Source organism: Pogona vitticeps, chromosome 9 (genome assembly GCF_051106095.1).
Source record: "Pogona vitticeps strain Pit_001003342236 chromosome 9, PviZW2.1, whole genome shotgun sequence".
In the NCBI taxonomy this organism is placed as follows: Eukaryota; Metazoa; Chordata; class Lepidosauria; order Squamata; family Agamidae; genus Pogona; species Pogona vitticeps.
This window is the reverse complement of record NC_135791.1, coordinates 8,164,210-8,184,104: the sequence shown is the minus strand read 5'-3', so window position 1 is coordinate 8,184,104 and position 19,895 is coordinate 8,164,210. Positions and strand designations below refer to the sequence as shown.

At 46.1% G+C, this 19,895-nt stretch overlaps 1 protein-coding gene and 1 non-coding gene across 3 annotated transcripts in view; one reads left to right on the top strand and one right to left on the bottom strand.

Annotated features, from left to right (window-relative positions):
- Positions 1–16,428, top strand: part of LOC110086169 (discoidin, CUB and LCCL domain-containing protein 1) — a 37,304-nt gene extending 20,876 nt beyond the window's left edge. Inside the window, exons 5-15 of one of the 2 annotated variants that reach the window (XM_072979478.2) lie at positions 155–227; positions 1,295–1,428; positions 2,437–2,474; positions 4,416–4,610; positions 7,441–7,559; positions 9,189–9,369; positions 10,018–10,110; positions 10,801–10,891; positions 12,092–12,129; positions 13,298–13,420; positions 14,077–16,428. In XM_072979478.2, coding sequence (XP_072835579.2) covers positions 155–227; positions 1,295–1,428; positions 2,437–2,474; positions 4,416–4,610; positions 7,441–7,559; positions 9,189–9,369; positions 10,018–10,110; positions 10,801–10,891; positions 12,092–12,129; positions 13,298–13,420; positions 14,077–14,585 — 1,594 coding nt within the window. In that variant the 3' untranslated portion in view covers positions 14,586–16,428. Of the gene's footprint in view, positions 1–154; positions 228–1,294; positions 1,429–2,436; positions 2,475–4,415; positions 4,611–7,440; positions 7,560–9,188; positions 9,370–10,017; positions 10,111–10,800; positions 10,892–12,088; positions 12,130–13,297; positions 13,421–14,076 lie in introns of both variants that reach the window. The other variant, XM_072979477.2, reaches the window with a different exon arrangement.
- Positions 16,429–19,512: 3,084 nt separating this feature from the next.
- On the bottom strand, positions 19,513–19,654 carry LOC140702133 (U11 spliceosomal RNA). The gene has a single exon (XR_012081185.1). It is a non-coding gene; the product is annotated as a U11 spliceosomal RNA (small nuclear RNA).
- Positions 19,655–19,895: the final 241 nt, after the last annotated feature.

The window sequence follows — 19,895 nt, the reverse complement described above, 5'->3', positions numbered from 1 at the left end:
TACTGTCACTGGGAAATTATGACATAGGGAAAGGTATCCTGAAAATATACAATAATATAAACAGTAAATAGCATACGGACTTGTTTCCACCTCACAGAGGGAGGGAAGGAGGGAGAGAAGGGTCTTACATTTGGTCTCTTTCATCTTGTTGTAGAGCTTATTGCCCTGCAGGCTGCAAGGATGTGACAGGAGACATCTGGGGCAACGTGGACCAAGGCTACCGAGATGTGAGTTGTGCAGCATCGCTCTTGTTGTCAAACAGGTTCTTACAATGGATAACCCATCTTAATCTTTCATTTATTTAATCAATGTAATTTACTCTGATTAATCCGATTTGGCCATGGTGACCCATGCCCTACTTGCATCTTGGCTGGATTACTGTAATGCATTCTGTGTCGGCTTGTGTTTGGAAACTTCAAAGGATCCAAAAAATTCTGCAGCCAGATTGCTAACTGGGGCTGCTTACAGAGATCGCATAACCTTTCTGTTAACAGCAGCTCCTCTGGCTGCTGCTCCGTTTCTGGGCACAATTCAAAGTTCTGGTTTTAACCTATAAAACCCTAAATGGCTTGAGTCCAAGCTATCTCAGAAGCCTGTGTCTCCCTCCATGAGCCTGCCCAGGCTTTAAGATCATCAGGAGAAGCTTTTCTCTTGGTCCCGCCACCTTCAGGAGATCATCAAGAGAGGGCCTTCTTTGTGGCTGCTCCCAGACTCTGGAACTCCCTCCCACAGGAAACTAGGCTGGCCCCATCTTTGTTTTCCTTCCACAAGCAGACAAAGACCTTTCCTGCAAAGACAGGCAGGCTTCTTCTTAATGACTGGTTGTCTGAAAGGGTTTTTTAAATGGACTGTTGTGCTCTGTTGTTTTAAAGGAGTTTTAGTATTAATTTTATTTGCCATTTTTAATACTTGTTTAATTGTTTTTTTAAACTCTTTAAATGTTTGAACACTTACTGTTTAAGTTTTTAAATATTGTCTTTTTAATGGGGACCTTTTTAAGGAGAAAGGTGGGATAAAAGTATTTTATATAAATAATAAATAATTGATAATAAAAAACATTAATATGGTGTTCTAATTGGACTGGGGGAGTGTACGACAAAGAAGTGTGTCCTGATACAAATTAATAATAATTACCAATAGATTGTACGATAAGCAAAACTCAAGAAAAATCGTGTGCCAAATACTTGCCTGTTCTCGGTTCCATTCTTCCCACTGGGTTTTAATTGCCTACTGTAAATGTTTGTCACATTTGTTGTTGTTGTCTTTCACTGTCTCATATATGTTCCCTCTGTAGACGTCAGTCCTCTGCAAAGCTGCTGTCCATGCTGGCATGATCCTAGATGAGCAAGGAGGAGAGATCACTGTGTCACAAGGAAAAGGGATCTCTCTCTATGAGTCAGCTTATGCCAATGGACTCCACTCCAAAAGGTGGGTTGCTTGTTGTTGTTTTGTTGTTAAGTCATGTCTGACTCTTCGTGACCCCATGGACCAGAGCACGCCAGGCCCTCCTGTCTTCCACTGCTTCCCGGAGTTGGATCAAATTCATGTTGGTCACTTCGATGACACTGTCCAGCCATCTCGTCCTCTCTCATCCCCTTCTCCTCTTGCCTTCACACTTTCCCAACATCAAGATCTTTTCCAGGGAATCTTCTCTTCTCATGAGATGGCCAAAGTATTGGAGCCGCATCTTCAGGATCTGTCCTTCCAGTGAGCACTCTGGTTTGATTTCCTTCAGAACAGATAGGTTTGATTTCCTTGCAGTCCAGGGGACTCGCAAGAGCCTCCTCCAGCACCACAATTCAAAGGCATCAATTCTTCGGCGGTCAGCCTTCTTTATGGTACAGTGCTCACTTCCATACATCGCTACTGGAAAAACCATAGCTTTGACTATCCGGTTGCTTGACTGGGTTGCAAAAGCCCAGAGATAGGAAATGTTCCAGTAGTAGAAATGCAATATATATATATTTAAAAAGCACCACTGGATAAACGGCTTCTAAACTGAGAAACCTCTGCACCCACTAAACAAGCTAGACACCTGATCATCTTTCTTTTTTCTTGTTTGGGAACTTTATTCTCTGAATCAGCCAAACTAGCTCATATTTGCTTGCCTTCTTTTAATTCTCATCTACTGGACCGAAAAGTACATTTTGCATGTATGATAAATTGTAGGTAAAAAGTTAGAGCATCTTTAGGATGGATTATAGCTTGGACAAATAATGCTTTGGACTGGAACTCCCAGAAACCTCCAGTCAGTATGGCCATTCTGGAATTTGTAGCACTGTCTGATCATATCTGGAAGCTTGCACTTGGCATAATTCTATACATGTCATGTCTTCTCAGAAGTAAGGTTTGATCGTGGATCCCCTGAATCAGATCTGTTTTAGCACCCATAGCACCCTAATCCTAACTTTCTTTTGTTTGTTTCATTTTAAACAGGGGGTCTTTATCTGAAAAGCGCCTCCTCTTTCACAAAGGTATTTATTGTATCACTTTGTGTGTTTGTTTGCTTGTTTTGAAGACTCTATACTCCACTTTTTAGAGGAAAGAGCAACATGTTAAAAACCGCTGGGAACATCAACAAATCGCATTCACTTTGCCAACAACTGCTTCTTGAGTTTTTTGACTGCCCTCTGAAAATCAATCAATGAGGGAGCAGGCTAAATCTACCATGAAATGATATGCTCACAGTCTGATTTACATCCACATAGGAGGCCCTGCTTTTTATGTCTGCCACCTGGTTCGTGACAGAACAGAGAATGGCTGTTAGTTATTGCTCTCAAAACCTGGACAAGTTTGAATGGGAGCAGATAGCTCTTAAGATAATTTGGTCTCAGACTATTTAGGATTTTATAGGTCATGAACAGCTCTCTCAGCTCAACCCAGAAATGAACTGGTAACTATTGAAGATCATACAGAAACAGAGTGATTTGATTTAGAATCAGGAGGAAGAGAGAGAAGTTGGCAATCCTTCTTGTTTGCAGTTTGTTAAGGTAGTTCTTCAGTGTCCCTCCAGATTTGCAGAAGGCAGGGCTAAATGAGAGCTACCTTAACAAGCTGTCAAGAGTGAACTTAATAAACAACTTCCTCTTTACTCTCTGCTGACTCCTCTGATTTTCCCCTTTTTGGTCTCCAACTGCCCTAGTGCACCAACACTTGCTCTAAGTCCAAAGTTTGGATACAAGGGGTGCTCCGTTGAGGGGAACTGACACCCCAACATGTGCCCCTTGGCTCTCTCCTCACCTTGAACTAGGAATTAGAGATAGCCAGCTTCTGAATGCCCATGCAGCATTGTCTCAAACAATCACACATTGGAACCAATGTGAATACATTCAGTTGGGTGTGGGGGGGAAGCAGAAGGCTCAGCAGCTGAAGGGGAAAGTGCAGCTTGGAGGGGAAACACTTGGTGGACTGACATTACCTTGTGCATCACGTGGTCAACTGAAAATAATACAAATCAGATTGTCCCAATTCCAGAGCATTTCCAACATTATTTGTCAAGGTAGTTGCTGCCTCAGAAGCAGGCAGAAGAGATGTTTTTCCACTGCTGACTTTAAGGAAGTGAGAGAGAGAGAGTGTGTGTGAACATGTGGCTGATGGAATGGACACTAGCCAAGGGTGTGTGTTGTTCCAGATGCTGCAGCATCCTGTCATGCCTCCCCATGGGCTGATGGGTGTTTCAGTCTTAGGATATCTACAGGGCCACAAACGGCCATGGTTGACCTAGCACCTAAAGGGTACCTCAGGAAAACATGTGTCGTAACATATCCAAACGGTCCAATAGGGAACTGGTCTTCTTCCCATGTTACTCTTTGAGGGCACCACCATTTTTTCTGTACCTCGACACCATTTCTGTAACAAAGAGGGAAATCCTCACAATTTGCAGGGCTGACCCAGCCCATTTTCTTGCCCAAGGCCACAGTAGCAGATAGTGTGTCCCTTTTACTCTGCAAAGTGATTTGTCAGTAACTTTGGAGAGTATTATAGATACCTATAAGACCTGAAGCCAACTCAGTTATTTATGGTGCCCAAGGCAGAACATCTCACAAGGATCTCTCTCCTGACTTGGATAACGAATGATTTATTAGACTTTAATGACAGCCAGGGATGTCGGCAAGTCTTTGGATCCGAGTCCCAAGTCTTGAGTCCCAAGCCCCAAATCTGAGTCCCCATTAAAAACAAGCTCTCCCCCCCCCAAAAGAAAAAGGGGAAGGTGGGGGGATTCTAAGTGGTGAGCTGACTTTAAGTCATTGGGGGGGAGAATGAATAGAGTTCAAGTTGAGTCATTGGTTCAATTTAAGTCCAACTTGACAGTGAGTTCTGCGACTCAGGTCCCCCATCCCAAATGCGAGTCCAGATTTGTGGCCTCTGTGGGGGCTGACCTCTGACTGACAAAGGCCTTCGCTTCCTTTTTGCAGCTTGTGCTGGGACTCTAGACATTGCCAGCTTCAATGCTTCGTCCTGTTGGCGTGAACAGGATGCCGTGGGGCAAAATAAAGTCTGGGCAGCTGAACAAGCTGCTCTGGGTGCAGACGGCGCCTCCTGGGCAGCAAATCAGAACTCTGCAGACGAGTGGCTCGAAGCAGACTTGGGAGGAAGGAGGAACATCACAGGTCAGTAAGTATCCGTTTAGGCTACAGACTAAGCACAGTAGCTGCTGTGGGTGTTTTTCCACCGGTAGGTTTCCACCTTGGCTTAATTTACCCAACAGGTATCTAAGATAACAATGCTAGAGTGTTGGGCTTGTAACAGGGAGACCGCAGTTCGGACCGGCTTGACCAGGTGCTTACTTGGCATCCTTGGGCCAGTTGCGATCTCAGCCAAGCCTAACCTACAAGGTTGGTCTCAGGATAAACTTGGGAGAGGTAAGCCAAGTGGCCGTGGCCATTGTTTGTGTGTATAAAGAAAGAAATGACAAATATTGTGCCATTCACTGGGGCTTCTGGTCCTATTAAACGGTTGTAACTTTTTATCATCAGTTTTCACTGGTGGGCAAAAATTTAAAAAGCCCACTTCTTCTCCCACAATCCTTCTTAAACCCCAATGTGATGAAGGTCTCTGTTTACTATTTTGTTTCACTGCTATGGAATCTATAATAGTTGGAAGTGAGATCCATGATAACAGAGCTAGGGAACGTTTACAATTCCTCATCCAGAATCGTCACTGACCTTTTTGGCTAGAGAGTTTGGGACTTCAAGAAGGTACTGTAGCTATGCTTCTTAGTGTATACAGTTATATTGATCTCCTCCATACATTTACCGAGGTATATAACCCATTCAATTTAGTAGAACATATATCTGAGTAAGCAGTTCAAAGGGCATCTTTGAATACATATAGAATTAGTTCTTCAGAAAGGCCCGTAACATTTCCATGTTATTGTATGGAAACACTATCCAAGCATGGCAATCATAAGCTTACCCTAAGTTTAACAACAATAAAAAAGTATAAGCTTCTAATAATTTTCCTTCCTTCCTTCCTTCCTTCCTTCCTTCCTTCCTTCCTTCCTTCCTTCCTTCCTTCCGTTTGTTTTGTTTTGTTTTGTTTTGTTTCTTTTCCTTTCTCCAGTGTAACACTTCTCCCAGTCAACTTTCATTCTTAAAGCTTCCTTGTTTTCTAGGCACTGTTTGCTGGTGGCCTTTTCCACAAGTGTAACTGAGAGACGGGGAGTCTCTGATTTACATATGTATAAGATCCTGTCAAAGCAAATGGATTCACCCATTAGATAATCACACCCATTAGATAATCACTTTCTGCATCTTTTATAGCTCTAGTTTTATAAAGCATAGAGAACTCTTTCTTTTTTAATAAATGAAAGCTTGAAACCTAGGTCAGAATGTAGTCTAAAAGAATGGTGGAAGACTTTCTTGAAACCCAAGTAAATCCTGACCCACACGTTTATCTCAATAGGGTCCTAAGCACAGGTCTGCAGCAGGCCAAGGACAGGGGAAGTCAAAGCCTGGCCTTGGACATCCATGCATATACCCTGTTTTCCCCAAAATAAGACACAGTAGGATTGTTCAGGATGCTCGTAATATAAGCCCTACCCCAAAAATAAGCCCCAGTGAAGTGAAACTCTGCCTTCCACACTTGTGAAGCAACCGGAAGAAGATGACATGACTGTATTTGAATAAATGTAGATGGTTGTCCATGAAAAAGTAAATGCTCACTGGCCAGGGAGACTTTCTTACATGTAAAAATGTACAGATTGCACAACTGAGTTTTTTCCTCTGAACCCAATTAACAGTGTGCTAGCATTCTTTGTTGCAAATCTTTTAAAAGTTACTTAGCATCTCCCAGAATTCACGCTGGCTGAGGGATCCCGGGACTTGTCATCCGAACAAAATGACTTTTCCGGCCTCTGCTCAGTTGAGAAAGGATCTTTTACCCTGTGTGCAACTGTACACATTCTTCTAGCTATATCTTGTCTCTTCCCCTCTTTCTTTCCTCCCTTCATCAACCCATTCATCTTTCTTTCTTTCCTTCACTCCTCGTTCTCCTCTCTGTGCCTTTTCCTGCAAGGACACAGCGAGGCCCGGCCAAGGCAGCTGTCGCGCCACGGAACAAGTTTAATATTATGTTCCTGCAAACTCACTCTTTGTTCCGAGAAGCCTGAAGACAAATCGGGGCTTTTGTGCAGCCACCCCAGATTGCAGCTAGTGAGGAAAAATGGAGGCTTTGTGAGGCTCAGTGGCTGGGGGTTGAGTGGAATGCAGGAAGGGAGCAGAAGAGGGAAGGGGAGCTATCAGATAGCCTCTGGTGCTTGGCAGAGCGAGGAGACATGGTTAAATATTCAAATGGATTGAGCTGAAAACAGGGTGGGCACTTCGGCATGGCAAACTAAAAAAATAAGAAATGAATTCCTGGGAATAGAGGACCCAAATGTACACAACATTTGCAGATTACCATTTTAGATGCCTACCGTAAAATCTAGAAATAGTCACTTAGGTGTGAGCATCTTTGTCGGACCTTGGAGGCTGTGTTCTTCCTCACGGCCCTGCGACAGGTTGCACATTCTCCCTCCACTACTGAGCAACTGAAATTTGGGAACAAACATACTTGGGAGGGGAGGAGAACCTTCAAAACGGGCATTTTCTACTTGCTTTTAAAAGGGTATTCAGAGATTGCTGCTGAAATGTGTGGTTTGCTATTGAATCCTTTGCTGGCATGGTTTGATGGGCCGGTGGGCCACAAAAATTGCCTTCGGAGTTGCAGATGACCCATTGGTTGCGTGCTGCCTCCTCCTCCTATCAATAAAATGACAATATATGTTATCATACCTGTATATGTGTGCTGAGAATTCTGGAAGTTGTCATGTAATAAAGCATGTTTACCAATCTATTGCAAATCACCCGGTAGATCCAGATATCTGCCCAGCGCGAGTGTGGTCAGTACCAGGCAGTGGTTCAGATGTTCTAGGTATAAATGTAAACCTATGCCTTTCAGGAATCATAACCAAAGGATCTCCTCAGCACAATTATTACGTGAAGTCCTACCAGATTCTCTCCAGCAGGGATGGCAAGAACTGGAAAGTCTACAAATCCAGTGGCGCTACTGAGGAGAAGGTGAGATTGGGCTGGAATAAAAAACCTGGTGATGGAAGCGATGGAGAGCCGCCGTGGCCAGGTTCCTGCTGTAGCGGAGCTGAAGGAGTCTAGGCTGGGAAAGGCTGCATTAGACCCTTGTCCTCCTGTTTTCAATAGCTTGTTTCTGATTTTCATGGAGCAGACGTACGTGAATTCTGCCCTCTCATCCTCTAATGGAATTGGCAGCCTTGGGGTCTCTCGCCAATAATTCTCACCTAGCTGTAGGTTGCTGGTGAGATTGCTTTTTATTAGATCAGGTGCTACCCATTGCAGTTCCTCCTGCACTCCTAGGGAGTGAGTTGCCTGCACCAGTTCCCTATTGGTCTCAGTTTATGTCTCTGAAGCGAGTGAAGCCTCTGTAATAAACAAGATAAGTCCAGTCTTGGGCTTGGTGCCTTTCGATGAGGGCTGGTAGAGTTGGCTTACAAGCGCAGGTGGTCCCTCCTGCTCTTCAGTGAGCTTCCAGCTCCTCTCACGTTAGTGTTTGCACCAACAGCACCTTAGTTGAGCTGGGGTAGGCACCACAGGACCTGTTAGACCAGTGGCCCCCAACCTTGGGCCTCCAGATGTTCTTGGACTACAACTCCCAGAAGTCTTCACCACCACCTCTGCTGGCCAGGAATTCTGGGAGTTGAAGTCCAAGAACATCTGGAGGCCCAAGGTTGGGGGCCACTGTGTTAGATATCTTGGATGCCACAGAGCCGGTAGGGCAGGAGCCTTTTCTGGGGCTGAGCTGATTGACATCCCTCTTCCCCAGCCTCAGCCCCAAGCCACCAGGATACTACTTGCCGGTGTCTGCCAAGGGTTGTCATCCCACTCCTAACTCAGTTCTCCGGTAGCCCAGGGGACAGTCCGCAGCTCCCTTGGCAGCAGGTCCCTAGGTATCTTCCTTGGCCAAGCCCTTGCCAGGGGTCCCAGGCTGCGAGGGACCCCGAGCCTTCGCCCCTGCCCTCCTTGAACCCTCTTGATGGGCCCTCTTCCCATCCTGTCAGCTGTTGCATGTCTCCAGGTTTCCTGGAAGACACCTGGGCGTCCTTTTTCCCCACCTTCTCAACAGTCCCAAATGGCTGCTCCACCTGAGCTCTCAGGGGGAGGTGTGGTGAGGGCAGGTGACCCACCCACCAGAGGTGCCAGGGACAACCCCCTCACCATGTGTGAGCTACACCTTCTTGGTTTCTTGCTTCAGCTGCTCGAGTTCCCTCTCACCCATCTCTGTGTTTGGCACTTTTTCTTATGCAAAAGGAAAACGGGAAGTGGGGTAAGGAAGGAGAAAGATCTGGACCAGCAGGAGGAAAGAGAGAGAGAGTCTGTGAAGAAAGGAAAGGTCACCCATTACGGTCATTGTGGGTTTTTCAGGCTCTTTGGCCATGTTCTGAAGGTTGTTCTTCCTAACGTTTCCCAAGTCTCTGTGGCCGGCATCTTCTGAAGATACCAGCCACAGAGACTGGCGAAACGTCAGGAAGAACAACCTTCAGAATACGGCCAAAGAGCCAGAAAAACCCACAACAACCATTAGATCCCAGCCATGAAAGCCTTCGCAAATACGTCACCCATTACGTTCTCTCTGCTACTCTTTCTTCATCCTTCTTACTCTTTGATCTTTCAAAGATCTTTGTAGGCAACAGCAACAGTCACCAAACGGTCTACAATGCTTTCATCCCACCGATCCTGGCCCGCTACCTGCGTGTCACACCCAAGGACTGGAACCAGAGGATTGCTTTGAAAGTAGCCCTGTTGGGATGCCAGCCTGCCCGCCTGAAGGCTCTACGCCCCTACAGCGATAGTGGAAGTAAGGACTCTTTCTTAGGAAATGTCCGTTTCTGTACAAATCTTAGCATGGGACGTCACTGCACAAATGACCTGGTCCTATTCTAACACATGAGACAATGTACCCAAGTGTAGTTTCTAATTAATATGATGCTACGTCTTCTGACATAGCAAGTTAACCTAGATACAGCATTGGAGTTTGTGGGCTAGAATTCCTGTTGTCTTTTTATCTTTTTTGGAAAGGAACTGTTGGGCAGGGAGAGACCTGGTGTTTACCAGGAGGGGGTACCTCATGTCCCCTGAGTGATTCCTTAATTGAAGTCATGTACACACCCAAAGCTTCTACAGATCCATCTATAATGGTCTGGACAACCGTGATGGGAAAGCTTTGGGCTACAAGTTCTGGAGAGCTCTATCAACCAGGCTGACAGTATTGAGCTAAATTATTTCTCTTTAGACCAGGGTTGGAAACCTTTGTTTAGGAAACAAATCCCAGGTGTCCTGGCTAGCATGGCCAATGATTAGGGATCTTGTGAGTTGTAGTCTGACGTAACTGGAAAGTCAACATTCACCACTCCAGATCCTTGGGCTGGTGGATGGGATTAGCTGGCATACCATCATCGCCATGCAAAAAGAATCCCCTTAAATTCATTCTTTCTATTCTCTGTAGTCCACAGTGGGCCCCTGGAAGTTCCTGGCTTGACCAGCAGTCCTGCCACTTTCACCACAGTCCCAGGAATAGCAATTAATTCAGCAAAAACAGGTAAGTCTTGCTTCAATCTTCTGAGACCTCTCCCCAGTTTTTCACTTTTAAAAATCCCTTTCCCAAAGCTTCCTTCTTGGAAACCCCACAAAAAGAACATCCCCAGAATCACAGGCCATACATAAGAACGGCTGGAGAACTCCGTAGTTTAGGTCTCTCTGACTACAAAACCAGAGGTTGGGAGTTCGATTCTCCCATGGGACCTCCATGACGAGGCCCCGTGGCTCAAGAAATCCATAGGGTCCCTTCCAGCTCTACAGTTCTAAGACTATCATGATTATTATTATCGGGGTCAAACTAGACAAGTTGATATTGCATCACTCCATTGGTACCTTATAAATGTTTTAAAAGGGAGGGGAAAGTAGAAAAGAGTTGTGGAGTTGTCTTCTTGCACCGTGACAAGTTGTGGGCAGGGGGAAAGGTAATATCCTGACACCATTCCCACTCTGAATGTTCTCAATGTCAAAGCCTTAGGCTCCCCTCCCCCCCCTTGTATCTCAGCAGTTACTTCTTCCTTGTGTACCCTTAGTTCAGCACTAGACTCTGCCAGCAATGGAATCCACATCATCCTCAGTCTAGCCCCCCCCCCCCGAGCAGTGGGTGCTGCTGAGGGAAATTTCCTTCATGAGCTGTGTCAATGGCGGGAGAGGGGGAAAAGTGGCTGACTAACACACCGCTCTCCTCACTCAGGACCCCCTTTGCTGGTGATGCTGCTCATTGGGGGATTTGTTCTCTTCTCCTCTGCCCTCTTGCTGCTGGTTTTTCTCTGTCACAAGAAGAGGTGAGTAACATCGATATGTGTCCTTTCATGTCCCCCTTCTATTGTGTGCCCCCTGCCACGCCTGCCAGGCGGTGCCATAGGTTCAGATGGTGTCTAATCAGACTTCATGGCAGCAGGGAGAGGAGCTCCACCCACAGTCGGGCAGTCTAAGTCCCCCACAACCCACCTGCCCCCAGTTCCTTGCACGAGCCCCCTGCACTCCAGTGCCCATAGCTCGGACTGAGTTCTTGGCACTAAGCTCCAGCAGGGCAGCACCTCTAAATGAGGGCTGGCTGTTCCTGGCCTAAGTGGAGCTGCTCCTTTTTGCTTCCGGACCAGTTGGATAGGGCGGTGATGTTGCCAACAACACCTCCAGCACCTCTTCTGGGTCAGCCTGAGTTTTCCCTGGCAAGGATCTGCCAGATGGTCCAGTCACCAACGCAATGACACACGCAGTGGAAAGTTGGCTGCTTCTCCTGAATGTGGTTCCTCCCTGAAACAAGGCTGACCCACTGCCTTGTCCAGGGGTCTTGGAGGAGAGGTGGGTGGATCTCCCCTGGGGCACAGAAGACCAAGGGCTTCTCCTCCCACACCTCTGACTACCCTTCTGACCTGGATGCCAACGAGACTCCTTCCTCTTCCATCTCCTGTTCCCACCACCCAGCTCCCATTTGTGCCCTGTTTGCCTACCTCCAGAGTCTTGGGGCAGTTCTCCGGGGAAGCAGGGATGAGGCAGATGGTCTGCCAGGGGTGGCAGCATCTTCCCCCTTACAAGCTTGTATGCTACCGTTCCTCCAACGCACTCAAGGAGTATATACTCCTCTTCCCCCCAATGTTAACCTCACGGCAACTGTCTACATCAAGTGGGTGATGGCTCCAAGGTCATCTCAGGATCTTTATGGCCAAGCGGGGATTTGAATCTGGTTCTTCTCATTCTGATACTCTAATCCAGCCAGTTCCCAACCACAGCCCTACAGATACGCTGAACCATCAGCAAGCCGGGTTCATGGGAATCAGGGTGATGGTGTAATCATGCCGCCCCCTCAACAGTACACAACCAAGAGACAAATTATGTGTACATGCCCCAGCATGTTAAGGATTAGCCCAAAGTATGCAGCATGCATGTAAATTCTACTTGGGTGCACTTAATCGCTTCTAGTCCTTGGTCAGAAACCAGCGCTGAGCCCAACGGATATATTCTTTTCTGCTTCCCTTTAGCAGGAAGACAGCAGTAGATCAGGATTGCGGCCTCATCAAAGGTAAACTTTCTAAATAATATGAGATGTATCAGCGACACTGGAGACTTGTTGATGAGATCAGTTTGTTTATCCAGTTTGGTAGGGATGTCAAGGATATAGGTTATTTTTTACTTTCCACAACAGTTTTAGAAAATTTTCCTCATTTTTTTGAAGTAACTGGAAAACTGGAATATCAGTTTTAACTCACTCTCAGCTGAGGCATGGGAGATTTGGAATGTGCTCCTTTGCCCTCATACCCGAAGACTGGTGGGATGAACTAGTAAGTAGGAGCTGCCAATGAACCATTGTGGTGCGTGGTATTTGTATTCAGGTTTTAGCCAGGTAGCCAGCTGAGTCTTATTTTAGCCTACTTCATTCCACTTCCTCTCCCCCCCCCACAGTTTTCTGTCCTAAGGTGTCAGCCAGTGTTTCTTGCCTAATGACCATGTTTGGTCCACATTAGAGGGGTGGGTCAGGTAGCCTCTGTGCTCCCCCCTCCTAGTAAACCTTAGGTTTCCCCCTATACTGCCTTTATCTTGCATGTGGTTCGTGCTCTTCATACAGCGTCAAATGACCACTCAGAGCATGCAGATGGAATTAACGCTGGCTTGCAACCAGATGGAAGTCATTGCAGAAGCACTTCCTCCCGAAACTATTCTGTTCTCCAGACCAAATATATACAGTGGTGCCTCACTTAACAACGATAATCCATTCCAGGAAAATCGCCGTTAAGCAAAAACATCGTAAAGCGAAATAGAAAACCCAATTGAAACGCATTGAAACCCATTCAATGCATTCCAATGGGGTAAAAACTCACCATCCAGCGAAGATCCTCCATACGGCGGCCATTTTCGCTGCCTGTATAGCGAGGAATCCGTCCCTAAACACAGCGGGGAGCCATTTTAATTAGCCGGCAGCCATTTTGAAACCACCGATCAGCTGTTCTAAAAACATCGTTTTGCGAAGGATCGGTTCCCGAAGTAGGGAACCGATCATCGCAAAGCGAAATTCCCCCATTTAGACCATCGTTTTGCAATCGCAGTTGTGATTGCAGAAAGATTATCGTGAAGGAGATTCATCGTAATGCGGGGCAATCATAAAGCGAGGTACCACTGTATATACTTTTTGTCTGTCAAGTGTTTCAAAGACTGCTTTTATTTCTCCAGCTGACATTAAGCTTCTGCTTTAGGTTACCCAGCGCTAAAAGCAAGCCAGGTCTGTTCCAGGGAGAACCTGCACTTGTCCACCGCTGAAATCACCTTGTTCCCCGGGCCGGAGACCACAGGAATTCACAGTGGAGCTCAGTCCCCAGGTATGTGACATCTGTTTTCAGGTAAGGGAATGGGCTGCTATAATGTAGAGAAGGAGAGGACAACCTTGGCAGGCCTGGGAGCCAACGTTCTTGCCTCCACCACTCATGGTGCACTGCACTAGGTCTCTGGATCGGCTGGAAATAGTCTGTTTTCCCTTCTTAACAGATTCTTTCCCCCCTATTAAAATAAAAATGACGTTAGGAAACAAACAAGTGGTGGAAAACATGGGAAATAAGCAGGAGCCCCACCAAAGATTCTTGCAGCTGCAGAAACAGCCTTCTCCAGCTGGGTTTCCCCTCCCTCAGGTGTGTTGGGCTGAAACCCCCACCTTTGCCAGAGGGGGCTGGCTAGGGGATTGAGACCCAGGGTCCATCAGATCTGAAGGGCATGAGGTTCAAGTAACGTGGTCATAGAACTGGGAACAAAACACGTTTTGATCCACATCTCCTATCATCACCCAAACCAGCCTGGCCGATGGATGGAGTTGCAGGAAGTTTATCATCGAGGCATGACGCTGGCTGTGCCGTTTTGGAGGTTGTCATGGGGGAAAGTAACTTTTGTGAGGCTCTGGTTTGTAGGATGTCTGCCCACCCGCCCGCCTCTTTGCCCATCCATAACTCTGGCAATTTCTTCTCTCCTCCACCTACTCCCACAGAATACGCTGAGCCAGATGTGGTCCAAGTCAGTCCCACTAGCCAGACCGCTCCATCCACATTCAAGCCTGTCCCGGAGGAAGGCTACACGCTCCCCCTGGTGGTGAATCACTACGATGTTCCCGGCAAGTACCACGAGTATGCCGAGCCTTTGCCGCCGGAGCCGGAGTATGCCACCCCTTTCACAGACCAGCCGTCGGCAGAGCCAGAGGGCTATGCCTGCCAGAAGAGTCCCTGTGTCATCAAAGTCATTTCCTCTTCCCTGAGCCAGGCAAGCTCCCTTACGTCCCCAGGATGCTCAGAACAGTATGACTTCCCTGCTCAACGACCAGCAGAGACCCTGGACAGCAAAGCAAGCGAGACTGGCCCTGGCTATAGGGAGACTCCGGGCAGTCAGCCTCTTAGCCCAATAGATGGGTTCTCAGCTGCACAACCAGCTACCTCGCCGGAGGGGCGCTCTTTCCAGCTCAGGCACTCCCCTCTTGCACATGTGTATCATGAGCCCTTGTGAGATACAACACAGAAGAACTGCTAAAAGCCTACTAACCAGGCTGTGAAGAAGATGATCTGCATTAAAGAGCTGGGGATTTTCATGACAAAGGTGTGAGGTCTGATTCCAAGTCAGGCTTGCTTGTTTCCCCCAGCGCAGTGTCCTCTCCTCTGACTGGCGATCGCTCTCCTGAAGGGTTAGCTGTAGCATTGGGCAGAGTAAGGCAGCTGCCCTGAATGGCTGATGCTGGGAGAGAGGTGGGGTGATGGATGTCCTTCAAGCCTACAGAGTTTCCTTCTCTTGGAAGATAGAGCAGATTGTGCCATACAGCTAAGTCTGCAGGAAGGTAGACTTAGCAAGAGGTAAAATAATGGGGGTTTTGCTCAAGAAGTGTTAAAAATTTACAAAAATGAAAAACGTAGCAATATTTTTGCCGAGTGAGCTTTCCTTGGCTGTATGGCACACCAGTGTCAGCTACCAGTTTGATCTGCTCCTCTTTGCTAGTAGGCATCCTTCAGTCTCGAGAGACTATGGTCACGTGCTCTGTATGGAGGTCTTGGAACAGCATCTAGTGTGGCTGAGAAGGCCAATTTGAGAGTGACAATCCCTTCCACACTGAAGACAAATACAATCTGTCCCCGGTCCAGCTCCCTGATTTTGCTGCTTTTGTGACTTCCTCTTTGCCTCGGCCTGCTGGACAAGGGTCTCTTCAAATTGGGAGAGGCCATGATGCACCGCCTGCCGCCAGGCTGAACGCTCAGACGTCAAGGTTTCCCATCTGTTGAGGTCTATTGGAGAAAGGGCTCCATCTTGTCTCTTGCCTCAGACAGTAAAATCTCCTGGGCAAGCAAGCCCTGTTTTCCTGGGTCTGTGAGCAAGACTCTGTCCCGTCCCCTTCTGCCTAATCCTTTTCAAACAGAGATGCTCAGGATTGCACTTCAGACCTTCCATGCACAAATGACGACGCTGTGGTCCCTGTCCACAGCCAGTTCTCTCACCCAGCAAAGCAGAATGGCTACTGCTCCTCCTTTCTTGGCCCTGGCAAAGCTTATTTCAGTTCCTCCCCTCCTCTGTTTAACAAATAACATCTTACAAAGCCAGAAGAGACTACTTTTGAGATTACAGTTCTCAGGACAGGCAGCTGGACCAGTCGCTGGGCTAGCTGAGAGATTCTGAGAGCTATAGTCCAGAAAGCTAGGACAGGAACTTTCCCAGACTGTGCGTCTTTCTTAGGATTCGAAGCCATCAGTGCAATGAGGATTAATAGTGAGGAATCACATGTATCTACTATAGAATACAACTTTTTCCTCACTCCCATGCGGTTGTAATTATTTTTGAAATGGGGGATTATATTGATAATATATGTATAATATATGTTGAATCGTGAGCTTCTTAATCAGAGAGCAAGAACCAAGCCTCACCCAGTAGAGCTTATTATACAGCCCATAACCCGCCTGCATCAATTACTTTATTAAAAAACATGAAAGCATTTTGTAAACCAAATCAAACCCCCTTTTTCTTGCCCCTTCTGCCAACCATCCATCACTGACAAATGCACCTTTTAGTATTGTTCAGTTTTTGTTCATTTGTTTGTTTTCAAGATAAATTTCCTGTTCCTGTTGAAAAGTAGACTGTCCCCAGCAGAATTTTCTCTGCTCCACTATAGAAAAGGTTGTGTATGTGTGGATCTCACCATAAGGTAAAAGGGAGGTATGTTTTGTTCTCAGGAATTGTGGTAATTTCCACCAAGGTGGCCACTTTGCTCTGGTGTAGCAAAATATAGTTTTCAGCTTCTTAAACATTAACCTGTTTATTTATGTCCTGGAGTCTAGCAACACCAATGTGGCAATAAACATTCTACATCTGTAAGGGACTGCAAGACTTTATTAGGTTATAGAAGAGCAGGGAACATTTTGATGCTGTTGGATGGCACCTCGCATCATCCTGTTCCAGTGGCTATGCTTGCTGGGAGAAATGCCGGTGGCCATCCAAATGACCTTGCCCTATCCTGAAGCCACAAGCATGACTTGGAAACTCAGTCGCTGGCATTAATTCCTTAAAGATGTCCTGAAATTTGCAATTGCCTATGTTCCTTCCTCCAAATGTTTCTGGGAGTGGAATTCCCATAAACCATCATCATTGGTCGCGTTGACTAGGGAACCATAGGCCAAAGAAACCACCCTGGCCTATAGGATTGTTGGAAGCTAGACTACCGTCACCTTGTTCCAGTAAAGGCAATGTCTGTGCAGGAGGAGGCAGATCCGCTGCTGTGCAGAGAATCTTACGTGTCAGCAGGAGCTAAGGAAAACTGACAAGACATAAGCTTCTTAGCAGGACCTGCTGCTAATGCTTGCCTCCAAGCAATCCTTGGGCTCCCAATATTTCCCGCTTGGGGTTAATTTGAATAGCAAGAGGTAAAATAATGGGGGGTTTTGTTCAAGAAGTGTTAAATATTTACAAAAATGAAAAACATAGCAATATTTTTGCCAGGTGAGCTTTCCTAGATGAAAGACTATGCAGACGCTATAGCTTTGACATCAAATGAGGTTTTGTTTTAATTTTTGTAACACCTTGCCTAAGGAATAAAGAGAGAGATGGAGTTCCCATAGGCAAAAGATTTTGGTGGTCATGAAAGAAAAGTTCTTATTTTGATTTGGTTAATATCTTGTGGTACGGTGATTAAACCGCAGTAGCACAGTGAAGACTCTGCTCGTGACCTGATGTTGACCCAGGCTCGAGGTTGACTCAGACATCCATCCTTCCAAGGTCAGTACACGGGAGGGGGGGGGACAATCTGGAGCCTACATAATTAAATTGTAAACCTCCTTTATCAGATAAAGACAGTATAACATTTGGTGTTAGGGAATTTTATTTCTATAGACAAATCTCACCACTCCTCTTTCCTGCTTGCTATTCAAAACACCACCATCACCTATCTGGAACACGTTCCACTGCTATGGGAAAGGCCTTTTCCATGAGATTGCCCTTCCAAGACCCATTTTCTCCTCCTGCCTTTGGGTATCACCAATTCAACTAAAACTGGTCTTCTTAATCTAGAGGGCAACCACACTGGCATATATATATCAATATATGAATTGCTGATGGCATGGTTTGGATGTGTGTGTGTGGGAGACTGTGTTGCCACTTAGATTGATCCATCCTTCTGCTTTGCGAACTGTTGTGCACCTTTCCAGCATAGCAGTATGGCATGCATTCTTTTTGGCACAATTCATCCACTTGTTGTTTACTCAAGTGCCCCCTCTGGCCTTTGTCCTTGCCTTTCACCTGGCCCAGAGATGATCCACCCCTGGGTAAGAAGGGCTGCCTTGCCTCCATGACTCAGGCTGACTACATGGGGGCTTCCCCCCACCATCTGGTGGCAAGGCACATGGCCCACTTTTTGGAAGACTCAGGCTCTTTCCTCTCTCTCACCCCACCACCGCCTTCCCTTTATTCTTTCTATTTGCAAACTAATTATTTTTCATATCTTGAGCTCATCTGTAGAACTCCTGACCTCTCTGGAACTCTGCCTTCCTGAGCCAAGGACATCATTTCGTCAAATTTTCAAACTATTTGCTTTAACCACATGCATTTTGTACTATCTTTGATTGATGAAGACTTCTGAGGATTTCAGAAGCATATGTGACTTGTGTAGCTTCTTAGTGGTCCAGTAAAGGCGTTATCCAAACCAGCACTTTGTTTCTATGGATTATACACCTTTTTTTTTCTAAAAGTGAGCAAATTCTTGGTGGGTTGATTTTCACTTCAGAAATAAGGTGAAGCGCTCATGAGATTTTCTACAATATGACCCAAAATAACGTGACTAGTTCAAGATAGTGTTTTCTACCACACTCAAGTCAGCTGGAGAAGGTGTGGCACATACCTTGATGAATTCTTAGAAGAGGTAGCCAGGTTAGTCTATGCCAGTGGTTCTTAACCTTTGTTACTCGGATGTTTTTGAACTGCAAATCCCAGAAACCCCAGCCAGCACAGTTGGTGGTGAAGGCTTCTGGGAGTTGCAGTCCAAAACTCCTGAGTAACCCAAGGTTAAGAACCAGTGGTCTATGCAAGAACATCACAAAACAAGACCATGGCACCTTAAAGTCTATTATACTGTATTTTAATGTGAGCTTTCATGGATCATGTCCACTTTGTCAGACATTTTATTAGTCAACTAAAATTGATGGAGCTATTCCTAGAGATTTGAAAATGGGGCAGGGGCACATAGCATTTCAATCTGTAAAGAAATCATCCACCAGGTAAAAGTATTCATTTAGCTTTAATTTGGCTTCAATTGACTGTTCCTGGTGGTTTAACTAAATTCACAATCCCAAATCCGTTAAGAGGCAGGCCATGTTCCTGGCCATTCTTAACTCCCCTAGCCAAATAGAAATTCTGAGTTTTAAAAAGGCAAATAAAGGGGGAAGTGGAGGGTGTTGTTTCCTGGTTTGTGTTCTTAATAGTCAATTAAAACTATCACGTTCCTGTATCCCTTCCTGCTGCTTTCCATTTTTTGTTTGCACCTGCCCTACAGAAGTTTCCCAGCTCCCAAAAGACCCACATCATCCCCTATTAACGTCTAACACACTCTTTGAGAATCTTTGACTTCTTGTTCCCTCTTTACACACCACCCATTTCTGGAATAATTGCCCAAACAAAACACAATCCCCCGGACATTATTGGTACAACTACCTTTCCTCTAAAATAAGCCCTAGCATGATTTTTCAGGATGCTTGTAATATAAGCCCCCTTTAAGTAAAACCTCGCCTTCCACTCTTGTGGGGAAGCAACCAGAAGATGATTGTATTTGAATAGAGATTGTTGTACATTAAAAAAAAATAATCGTTCCCTTAAAATAAGTCCTAGTGCATTTTTTCGGAGCAAAACTTAAAACCCCATCTAATTTTGGGAAAAATAATGCATTCTTTTTTTTCACTCTTCGAAATTGTGGGGAACCGGAACAAGCGATTACCAGCTACCCCGGGCACAAAAATTATGCTTCCGAAATCTCTTGATAGCGATTCCGCACAGAAAAAGATTAAGCCGCAGCCATCTCTCTCCGTGTGCTACTCACAGCAGAAGCCCTTTTTAAAGAAGCGCCGCTCCGAACCGCCTTGCGAAACGATTCGCCCTGCCTATTACAGTCATGGCGAGCCGCCCCGGCGCCACTACAAGTACATTCCGGGAAAATATCTAAACCGATGAATGGTGCTGGCCAATAAATTACTTTAACTATCTATTCCCACCCCCCCATACACACGGGGGTACGTTTTCGTAGCCTCCCGCCTTCCCTAGCCAATATGCAAATTATTGCTTGGCATGATGGGTAGC